The 11429-nt window shown below is 47.7% G+C and overlaps 1 protein-coding gene across 1 annotated transcript in view; it reads left to right on the top strand.

The window, feature by feature from the left end:
* DOPEY2 (dopey family member 2) overlaps window positions 1-11429 on the top strand; it is a 139652-nt gene that overhangs the window by 84414 nt on the left and 43809 nt on the right. Inside the window, exons 11-14 of the mRNA XM_011950053.1 lie at window positions 1101-1372; window positions 5528-5680; window positions 6839-6939; window positions 7993-8183. Coding sequence (XP_011805443.1) covers window positions 1101-1372; window positions 5528-5680; window positions 6839-6939; window positions 7993-8183 — 717 coding nt within the window. The remainder of the gene's footprint in view (window positions 1-1100; window positions 1373-5527; window positions 5681-6838; window positions 6940-7992; window positions 8184-11429) is intronic.

Here is an 11429-nt window from a genome sequence, read left to right as displayed (position 1 = left end):
TTTTGAGATAGGGTCTGGCTCTGTTGCCCAGGCTGGAGTGTAGTGGCACCAACTCAGCTCACTAGAACCTCCGCTTCCTGGGTTCAAGTGATTCTCCTGCCTCAGCTTCCCCAGCAGCTGGGACAACAGGCACGTGCCACTATGCCCAGCTAATTTTTTTTTTTTTTTTTTTTTTTGAGACAGCGTCTCGCTCTGTCACCAGGCTGGAGTGCAGTGGCACAATCTTGGCTCACTGCAGCCTCCGCCTCCCGGGTGCAAGTGATTCTCCTACCTCAGCCTTACGAGTAGCTGAGATTACAGGCATGTGCCACCATGCCCAGCTAATTTTTTATTTTTAGTAGAGACAGGGTTTCACCATGTTGGCCAGGATGGTCTCAATCTCTTGACCTCGTGATCCACCCGCCTAGGCCTTCCAAAGTGCTGGGATTATAGGCGTGAGCCACTGCGCCTGGCCCCCTAATTTTCATATTTTTAGTAGAAATGGGGTTTCACCATGTTGGCCAGGCTGGTCTCAAACTCCTGGCCTCATATGATCTGCCACGCCTCGGCTCCCAGGCGTGAGCCACCAGGCCTGGCCAGTATTTATATATTGGTTTGCTAGGGCTCCCTAACAAAGTACAGTAAACTGAGAAATTTGTCTCATAGTTCTGGAAGCCAGAAGTCCAAGATCAAGGTGTCAGCCGAGCCACGCTCCTCCTCTGAGACTCCAGGTAGAATACTTTTCGGCCTCTTCGGCTTCTGGCGCTGGCCGGCAACCCTTGGGGGACTCCTCGGCTTGCAGCTGCCTCAGTCCCGTCTCTGCCTTTGTCTTCACAAGGTGTCCTCTGTATGTCCTGTCTTCCCTTGACATGTCCCTCTTATAAGGACACCAGTCATATTGGATTAATCAGGGCCCACCCTGACGACCTCATCTTAATTTGATTACCTCTGTAAAGACCTTATTTGCAAATGAGTCTCACCAGCAGGAAGTTAGTGCACTGCTGTCCAGATGGATTTCTCAGGTAACTTCCCAGGTCTAGGGAGCTGTAGAATCTGCAGACTGGGGACCCATTCTCACACGGTTCTGCTTGTTTCTGCCTCTCCGGCGGGCTTCCTTTCAGGAGCGGGTGGTTCCAGTTTTCCATCTTGGCTGAAATCCCTTATGACCATTTGCTGCTGTGTGACTGACTGCTACCTCCAGAACGTGGCCATTTCCACTCTGCTGGAAGTGATAAACCATTCCCAGTCCCTGGCTCTTGTCATTGAAGACAAGATGAAACGCTACAAGAGCTCTGGACACAACCCTTTTTTTGGCAAGCTGCAGATGGTGACGGTTCCTCCCATTGCTCCAGGGATACTAAAAGTCATTGCAGAGAAAACAGATTTCTATCAGGTATTTCCCACTGGGAACACTCTTCTTGTGGCCTCCTTCTCCTCCTGAGCTAAACTCAGAACTGTATTGCTGGGGATGGGAGCAGTGGCCCGCTTCTCTGGGAGTGATATTCCTGTAGGGCTCTGGGCAGAGGCAGTAGCCTTTGGTCTTCTGAGACTGCCTCTCCCAGCATATAACTTTCACCCTCCAGGCAAGCTATGGTGAGAGCAACTGGGGCCCCAGTATTCTGGGCCTGCCATGACTGAGTGGAATCTCCTGCCTGGGAGTGGGGTCTGGGTAGAGGCAGCGAGCCCATGACTCCTCCACTGCACTCGCCTGGATTTAGTCTCTGCCACATCCAGCAGAGGGGTGGGAAGGTGATGTGCTGCTGGCCTGCCCCTCCTAGGAGGTGCAAAAGCCCTTGACTGGGAGCTGGGGAAAGAGAGCACCCTTTTTCTTGGCCACATGCACTAGAGTGGATAGTGACGTTGCCATGGAGCTGAGCTCAGGGAGGAAGGAGATGATGAGCAGGTCATGGCCCAAGTGCCGTGACTCTTGCTGCTTTGACTGAAATGTAGTAGATTTTCTGGAATAAATGTCTCTTTATTTCCTGAATGTCCTTTGGATAATTTTCAGACTCTAAATGGTTGGTTGTTGTTGATTTTAAAATAATTTTCACCAGTTATGGTTGTGTTGCTGGGGAGAGGGTCCATCTGTGGAACTCTTCACATCACTCAGCTTTGGTTCCATGAGGTGGGACCCCATCTATGGTGTCAGGTCCTGAGGGGAGCTTTTACTTAATTGCTCATTGAGGTTTTTTTTGTTTTTTTTTGTTTTTTTTGAGACGGAGTCCCACTCTGTTGCCCATGGCACGATCTTGGCCTACTGCAACCTCTACCTCCCAGGTGCAAGTGATTCTCCTGCCTCAGCCTCCTGAGTAGCTGGGACTACAGGCACCCGCCGCCACACCTGGCTAATTTTTGTATTTTTAGTAGAGATGGGGTTCCACCACATTGGCCAGGCTGGTCTCAAACTCCTGACCTCAGGAGTTTGGGAGGCCCACCTCAGCCTCCCAAAGTGCTGGGATTACAGGCATGAGCCACTGTGCCCAGCTGCTCATTGACTTTTGTATCACATTTCCCCTTCCTGCTAGAATTGAGTAACGTTAGATCTTGAATTGATAGAACTTGAAACCAGTACTGGAACCGCTATACGCAGCAGTGATCAAGCAAGTGTCATCTTGACCCTATGTAGCTTAGAGATCAGAAAATTTGGCACATTTACATTATATATAGGCACAGGGAAGAAAAAAAATGAAGAATTGAGACCATGAATATTTGGAAAGGTACTCATAGAATAAAAGTGACAGTATTAAATACATTCCTTTTATTCTGGGGAAGTGAGGGAAGCTTTTCCAAGTTGTTTTTGAAGCCTTGATTTTTGTTTCATTTTCATGGAGTACATATTCAAGTACCTACCACTTGCCTGGCACTAGAGCATACTTTTTTTTTTTTGACATGGAGTCTCGCTCTGTCGCCCAGGCTGGAGGGCAGTGGCATGATCTAGGCTCACTGCAACCTCTGCCTCCTGTGTTCAAGCGATTCTCCTGCCGTAGCCTCCCTGGTAGCTTGGACAACAGGTGCGGCCGTCACACCTGGCTAATTTTTGTATTTTTAGTAGAGACAGGATTTTACCACGTTGGCCAGGCTGCTCTCGAGCTTCTGACCTCAAGTGATCCTCCCGTCTCAGCCTCCCGAAGTGCGTTAAAGGGGTGAGCCACTGCGCCTGGCCAAGAGCATACTTTTTTTATTGACATATAATAATTGTATATATTTATGGGTACAATTTGATATTCCTACACATTTATACATTGTGTAATGATCACATCATGGTAATTAGCATACCCATCACCTTAAACATTTATCATTTCTTTGTTGTGAAAACATTCAAAACAGTCTCTTCTAGCAATTTGAAATACAGCATGCATTACTGTTAGCAGTAGTCACTCTACCGTGCAATAGAGTACCAGGATTTATTCCTTGGAGCATACTTTTATGTACTATACAGTTCTTGAGAGTTGGGGACAGCGGCAGCTAGTACCTGTCCCTGTTGCAGATGCTGGAACTAGAGACAGCAACCTCACCCATAGCCAGGATGTGCCCCCAGTTCTCAGACTCCAGACAGGGCTGTTGTCTGATCTTTCAGCCTTTTTTTTAATCCTGCGGAACAGCTCACATACCAGAGTTCCTGCTTCCCACAGTGCAAACGAGAAAAGGTCAGATAGCCCAAGGGTGCCCTGACCTTTCTTATCAGGTAGTGATGGCAGATTTCAGATAACTAAGACAACATCCAGAACAGGGGAGTAGAGTAAGGTTTAAACATGTGAAGGAAGGCCCGGTGCGGTGGCTCACGCCTGTAATCCCAGCACCCAGCACTTCAGGAGGCTGAGGTCTGCTTGCTTGAGCTCAGGAGTTCGAGACCAGCCTGGCCAACATGGCAAAACCCCATCTCTACAAAAAAAAAAAAATAGCACCTGGCGTGGTGGCACACATGTAGTCCCAGCTACTTGGGAGGCTGAAGTGGGAGGATCATTTGAGCCCAGGAGGCAGAGGTTGCAGTGAGTTGACATTGTGCCACTGTGCTCCAGCCTGGGGCACATAGTGAGACCGTGTCTCAAAAAATATATATGAGGGAGTAGGTATGGTTTCGTGATCAGCATCAACTCTCAAAAACCTTGTAAAAATGTTTTTTAAACCTTCCAGAAGGGAGTCTCTTGCACATATATTTGCCATAGTGACAGCAAGGAAGTAGAGGGGGCGGTCTACTTAGTCAAAAAGTTTAATATCAGAATTCAATTGTAATGTGATTGTTGGAAATCACTTTCCCTTAGAGAGAAAGTAACAAAATAATGGTTAGAAGTTTGAGCCAGTCAGTGGTTAACTTGATCTGTGCAGAGAAAGACGGTTTTATTGAGTGGAGATAAATGGGCCAAAAAAACAGTTATTTGATCTAAGTTATGCCTAAAATACTCCAGTCTATGAGATGTAAACTTCATATAGTCTGTGAAGTATAAGAATGTCTTTAGAAATTTCCCTCCCGGAAGTGGGGACCAGCCCTCCTTCTGGGTCTCCCCCTTGTTGGGGCAGGCACACTGACTCCTGCTCCCTGCCACTTGGCAAGGGGCTGTAGCCCTTTGCAGACTCTATATGTTTAATGAGCTCAGTTCAGGGCTGGGAAGATGGAGGACGCGATTTGGGGGTATAATTAGTGTCTTAAAAGTGAGGTAGGCACCTGCCACAGCGTTGTGCACAGAAAAGGGAACAGTCAACTTAGTGGAATTAAAGCTGACAGGCGTGGCTCTTCATCCATGCTCTGTGGTAACCAATTTGAGCAAACCCCAGAGGTGACCAAGTGCTATGGAGCTGAACTCCAGAGTGAGTGATTTTGACAACCACTGTAAATTCACCAAACTCCCTAGAGGGCGCAGCTGTGCATTCCCCAGCGCCTGCATAGGGTGAGGCTCGGTACCTGCCTGTTGAAAGAATGCTTCAGCCCCTCTGGTCCAGTTTCCTGTTAATTCCCTTTCTGAAAGTAATGTTGAAGTCTAGGCAAGAGCTGCAGTGTTCTTGGCCAGAAACCTCCAGGTTTGACCTCCTATAACATTGCCTGCTGCCCGGATGACTTTGGTGGGTCTTTTCTTCTTTTCTTTTTTGAGACAGAGTCTTACTCTGTCGCCCAGGCTGGAGTGCAGTTGCGTGATCTCAGCATTTCAGCTCACTGTAACCTCCGCCTCCTGGATTCAAGCAATTCTCCTGCCTCACCCTCCCAAGTAGCTGGGATTACAGGTGCCCACCACCACACCTGGCTAATTTTTGTATTTTTAGTAGAGATGGGGTTTTGCCATGTTGACCAGGCTGGTCCTGAACTCCTGACCTCAGGTGATGCACCCGCCTCGGATCCCAAAATGCTGGGCTTACAGGCGTGAGCCACCGCACCCGGCCTTTGGTGGGTTTCTTGCTTTATTTGATGATGATGTGTCTCTGGGCATGGAGGATTCTCACATGGCAAATATAGGTGAGAGCCAGTATGTCGGGGCTGGGACTGAGTGAGGAGGGTGTGAGCGGATGCTGCCTGTGTTGACATGGTCCCCCACCACCTGCCTTTTCCTTGTCCCAGAGGGTGGCTCGTGTGCTTTGGAATCAGCTGAACAAAGAGACCCGGGAGCATCATGTCACCTGTGTAGAATTGTTCTACCGGCTGCACTGCCTGGCCCCGACGGCCAACATCTGCGAGGACATCATTTGCCACGCCCTCCTGGACCCTGACAAGGTGAGACTTTCTGGCCGCCACCTCCATGCTGCAGCACCCAGGCCCTTGTTGTACATGTGCTTGGCCGACTGACATCCATCCAGTCAAAGTCTTTCTGGGGCTGAGTGGACATCGTGATTAATAAAATAAGCAGAGGTGTTCCAGGATTTCAATACTGGAAGGCCACTAGAAGCTTGAGCCATTCTTTTTACAGCCTTGAAAATGTGGTTTGTGACCATATTAAGGCTCACCAGGGAAACCTGCTCAAACTTGCTGTAAGGACTTGCAGGGCTTCTGCAGGTGTTGTAGGGAATTGATTGTCCCCGGAAGAACTTACTGAAGCAGGACGTGGTGGCTCACTATGGTGGCTCACTCCTGTAATCCCAGCATTTTGGGAGGCTGAGGTGGGAGAAATTGAGGCCAGGAGTTCAAGACCTGCCTGGTAACCACAAATAAATAAGGCCAGACACGGTGATTCACGCCTGTAATTCCAGCACTTTGGGGGTCCGAGGCAGGCGGATCACCTGAGGTCAGGAGTTCGAGACCAGCCTGAGCAACATGGTGAAACCCTGTCTCTACTAAAAATACAAAATTAGCCGGGCGTGTTGGCGCATGCCTGTAATCCCAGCTACTCTGGAGGCTGAGGCAGGAGAATCACTTGAATCTGGGAGGCAGAGGTTGCAGTGAGCGGAAATCGCTCCACTGCACTCTGGCTTGGGTGACAGAGTGAGACTCCGTCTCAAAAAATAAAAAATAAAAATAAAAATAATAATAAACCAATGTTTTAAAAATATATATTTTATTGAGAATTTATTGTCCTGGATCTCCTTTGCAGTCTGTTGTGTGTCCTCGTTCTTTAAGACACTTGGGGCTGACACTTGCAAGGAAGCCATGCTCTTTTGTGTTTTCCTTTGGCTGCAGACCACAGGGGTGACCTTGGACTCCAATACTGAGCTCTGAATGTGCTGCTGTGTTAAAGTGAACAATCAGAGAGAGAGGACACAGGTTCTCCTTTTCCTTCTGGCCAAATCAGTCAAAGGAGAAAGCAGCATCTTTGCTGTGGTTACTGTCAGTTCTGCTGAAGTCTTTGATCTGTTGTTTAAATGGGGTTTATGGTGACTGAAGACAGCGGTCAGTTATGAAACCAAGTTCCTCACTCCCATTTATTTCCTCATCAAGGGTACAAGGCTGGAAGCTCTGTTTAGATTTTCCGTGATCTGGCACCTGACAAGAGAGATCCAAGGCAGTCGAGTAACATCTCACAATCGCTCCTTTGACAGGTAAGGCGGTCTTCGTTATGATCTACCGTTAACTCTCAAGGAAACTCCACAGAGGTTCCTGCCCAACATGTGGGGCTGGGGAGGGAGAGGTGCATGCAGTTGAAAACATGACCCCTATGGCTGGGCACAGTGGCTCATGCCTGTAATTCCAGTACTTTGGAGGCCAAGGCAGGTGGATCACTTGAGGCCAGGAGTTCAAGACCAGCCTGGCCAACATGGTGAAACCCCATCTCTACTAAATATACAAAAATTAGCCGGGCATGGGGGTGGGCACCTGTAATCCCAGCTGTTTGGGAGGCTGAGGCGGGAGAATCGCTTGAACCCATGAGGTAGAGGTTGCAGTGAGCCAAGACTGTGCCAATCCATTCCACCTGGGTGACAAGAGCGAAACTCCATCTCAAAAAAAGAACACCGGATCCCTGCTCATGACCCCCCCGAGCACAGCCAGTGGTTCCCATAAACAAGTGAATTTCTGCCAGACACATGTGAACACGTTAGGAATTTTCTTAATTTGTTTGGGATGTGAGGAATCCTGGCATACCCCAGAATCACCTAGCAGCTTTTACAACATGCCCCTACGAGGGAACTTTGCAGGGAGGTCAGATGGCCTAAACCTCCCCTGGGGGAGTGAGCACCATTGGTGTGTGTGCTTGTCCCGTCACTGACTCATGCTGAAGACGGGAACTTGATTGCAGCCCATTCTACTCCACATTGTTTTTCCCGAGTGCCTCTGAAACTCTAGGCATGAGGCCAGGCACTCAGCCTTAGAGACGCCAGCTGATTCTGATGCCTGGGGCCCAGGCCCAGACTCAGATATATAACCCATTTGGGGTGAGGCCTGAGCATTGGGATTTTAAATGCTCCCACTGGTGATTCCAACGTGAAACCCAAGTGGAGCCTCCCTTGTCCTCATCCATTTGGGTCTGGAAGTCCAGCTTGGGTGAAGCTCCTGGGGGCCCTGTGTTGGGTGATGCCCTATGCCCAGTGTCTGCCATGGTGCCTGGTGCACAGGGGTGGCTGTGAGCAGACTCACTGGTGTGTTTCCCACCGTAGGTCCTTGTTCGTCGTGCTGGACAGCCTGGCCTGCACAGATGGCGCCATCAGCGCAGCAGCCCAGGGCTGGCTGGTGCGTGCGCTCTCCCTCGGGGACGTGGCTCGCATCCTCGAACCCGTGCTCCTGCTCCTGCTGCAGCCAAAAACCCAGAGAACCTCCATCCACTGCCTCAAGCAGGAGAACTCGGCTGGTGAGCAGCCTGCATGGGACCCAAGGGTGAGGGAGGAATGGGTCGGGGGACTGGACCTCAGTAGTGATAGGTGAGGGACTGAGGCCCACTAGGTAGTTTTATTAGATGCAAATGGTGCTTTGTAAATTGTGAGGACTTCCACGATTTAAGGACCCAGTGATCTAGCACTTAGAACTATTAGTGAGTGGGTTTGCTGTTTTCACTGAAAAACAAAATAATAATATTTTGTTATTAAGGAAAATTGGCTGGGCATAGTGGCTCACAGCTGTAATCCCAGCACTTTGGGAGGCTGAGACAGGTGGATTACCAGAGATCAGGAGTTCAAGACCAGCCTGGCCAACATGGTGAAACCCTGTCTCTACTAAAAATACAAAAATTAGCCAGGCGTGGTGGTGCACACCTGTAATCCCAGCTACTTGGGAGGCTGAGGCAGGAGAATCTCCTGAACCCGGGAGGTAGAGATTGCAGTGAGCTGAGATGGCACCACTACACTCCAGCCTGGGTGACAGAGAGAGACTCTGTCATTCATAAATAAATAAATAAATAAAATAACTTTTATTTGTGAACCTTCAACAACAAGGTAAGTAGTTTATTTTCTCTCTGTGCTCTAAGATTCTTTTAGACTATAAAATCCTGTTAATCAGATTATCAGAAATGAAGAAGAAATAAACCTGTCAGTTCAGAGAACTTCCAGAGGCATCTTTAACACAAATGTAAAAGAATATAGGTAGAAATTAGGAAAGAAAAGAAAAACTAAGCCTGATGAGTCAATTAAACTTCAATGATTAATATTGAATGCATTTTATGAACTAACATTACTTCCTACAATAGCTGTATTTAATGACTTCACAATTTTCTAAGGGATGGTTTGCAAACTTTGAGTGAGTTTGTTTAGCTTGAGACAGAAATTTAAAAATAATAACAATAGTAAGTACTGCATTCATTCACTCCAAGAAAAGTAACAGACAAGCTATAAGAAGGTTGTAGTGCCCTAGTCTAAGAAGTAAAAGCCAAGGCCCATAATGTGGCAAGACAAGGGTTAAAAAGTAAAGAAGGGCCAGGCGGTGGCTCATCCCTGTAATCCTGGCACTTTGGGAAGCCAAGGTGGGCGGATCACGGGGTCAGGCCTGTGACCCATGACTGTGACCATCCTGGCTAACACGGTGAAACCCCGTCTCTACTAAAAATACAAAAACTAAGCTGGGCGTGGTGGTCGCTGCCTGTAGTTCCAGCTACTCGGGAGGCTGAGGCAGGAGAATGGCATGAACCCGGGAGGCAGAGGTTGCAGTGAGCTGAGATCGCACCATTGTACTCCAGCCTGGGCCACAGAGTGAGACTCTATCTCAAAAAAAAAAAAAGAAGAAGAAAAGAAAGAAAAGAAAAGAATAGCAAGTTTTCCTCTGCCTAGCAAGCTCACTTCAAGGATAGTTATAAGCTAACACTGTTCGAGAAGTTGAAACTAAAGGAATAGACTCCAGACACCCCAACTCCGGAACAAGGGGTGTAGTAGAAAAGAAAGGACAAATGTTTGTATTTAGCCAGTTTTTGTTTTTTCTTTCGACGCAGCTACAAGGCCACCAGCTATGCAAGTTATGCCAAGTCATCAGTTATGCTATAGATTACGTGACCTGTCATATGATTAACTGCTTTTGTTTTGCTTCTGTAAGCCTGCTTATAAAAACCTCGCCACTCTGTTCAATGCTCAGTTTTTTGGATGTGAATCCACTGAGCCAGTGCATAGCATAAAATAAACATCCTCCTATTTTCCCATATCAGTCTCTCTAGTCCTCAGTTTCCCACAACAAGCTTGCTGGGTTATAAATATCCTGTATTTATCTCAATCTTTGTGTGTGTGTGTGAGACAGAGTCTCGCTCTGTCACCCAAGCTGGAGTGCGGTGGCAGGATCTCAGCTCACTGCAGCCTCCACCTCCTGGGTTCAAGTGATTCTCCTGCTTCAGCCTCCTGAGTAGCTGGGATTACAGGCATGTACCACCATGCCCGGCTAATTTTTTTTTTTTTTGTACTTTTAGTAGAGACAGGGTTTCACCATGTTGGTCAGGGTGGTCTCGAACTCCTGACCCCCAGTGATCTGCCCGCTTCGGCCTCCTAAATTGCTGGGATTACAGACATGACCCACCTCGCCTGGCTATCTCAATCTTATCTTACAGAGAAAAGCAGCCCATCAGCTAAGTACGCGGAGGTATATTAAATGGCTTCCTGTCTTTATAAGGCTCCTGGCCTAAACCTCTAACCTCTGGTTTTCCTTTAGGGGAAAAGCTGGCTGCCCTGTCAAATAGGCCCTATCAAATTTTATTGTTCCACATTGTAAGAAAGTAAAACTGAAGTGTAAACAAAGAACCTTCTTAAAAGTTTGGCTACTATTCATGGCAGCAACTTTTTTAGTATTTCTTTTCTGTTTTAAGAGGAAAGCTCTATCTCCGCAGTTACTTGGGCTTTATTATTATTATTTTTTTTTTTGAAGAAGAAGAAGAGTCTCACTCTGTCGCCCAGGCTGGAGTGCAGTGGCGTGATCCCAAGTCACTGCAATCTCTGCCTCCCAGTTCAAGCGATTCTCCTGCCTCAGCATCCTGAGTAGCTGGGATTACAGGCATTGGCCACCACAGCCAGCTAACTTTTTGTATTTTTAGTAGAAATGGGGTTTCACCATGTTAGCCAGCTTGGGTCTTGAACTCCTGACCTCAGGTGATCCGTCTGCCTCAGCCTCCCAAAGCGCTGGGATTACAGGCAGGCGTGAGCCACCACGCCCAGCCTTAATTTTTGTATTTTTAGTAGAGAGGGGGATTTCGCCGTGTTGGCTAGGCTGGTCTTGAACTCCTGAGCTCAAGTGTTCCGCCTGCCTCGGCCTCCCGAAGTGCTGGAATTACAGGTGTGAGCCGCTGCGCCTAGCCTTCCTTGGTCTTTAAAAGTCTCCCAGCACTACCTTGCTGCTTCCTCTAATCTGTTTCCTGCTGACCACAGAAATAGTCTGCCACCTCCAAGTAGGAGAGAACATCTTTGCTCTGCCATTTTCTTTCTCTGAAAAAAATAAAGTGTCCTGCTTACCCTACCCTACTTCTGTAATCCTGTAGAAATCTATTTTTAAAATACTGCTATGCACTTCAAGCAGCTCATCAATTTCTGATATTCTTCTTTCATTTTTGATCTTGCTTAATATCCATGACATAGATTTTTTTTAAAGCTCTTTTGTGTGCCTTTATCTTGTTTGATCATCCTAAAAACCTTAT

This window comes from Colobus angolensis, unplaced genomic scaffold, assembly GCF_000951035.1.
Source record: "Colobus angolensis palliatus isolate OR3802 unplaced genomic scaffold, Cang.pa_1.0 Scaffold300, whole genome shotgun sequence".
Classification (NCBI taxonomy): Eukaryota; Metazoa; Chordata; class Mammalia; order Primates; family Cercopithecidae; genus Colobus; species Colobus angolensis.
The sequence above is the reverse complement of the archived record's forward strand: the minus strand, read 5'-3'. Positions and strand labels throughout refer to the sequence as shown.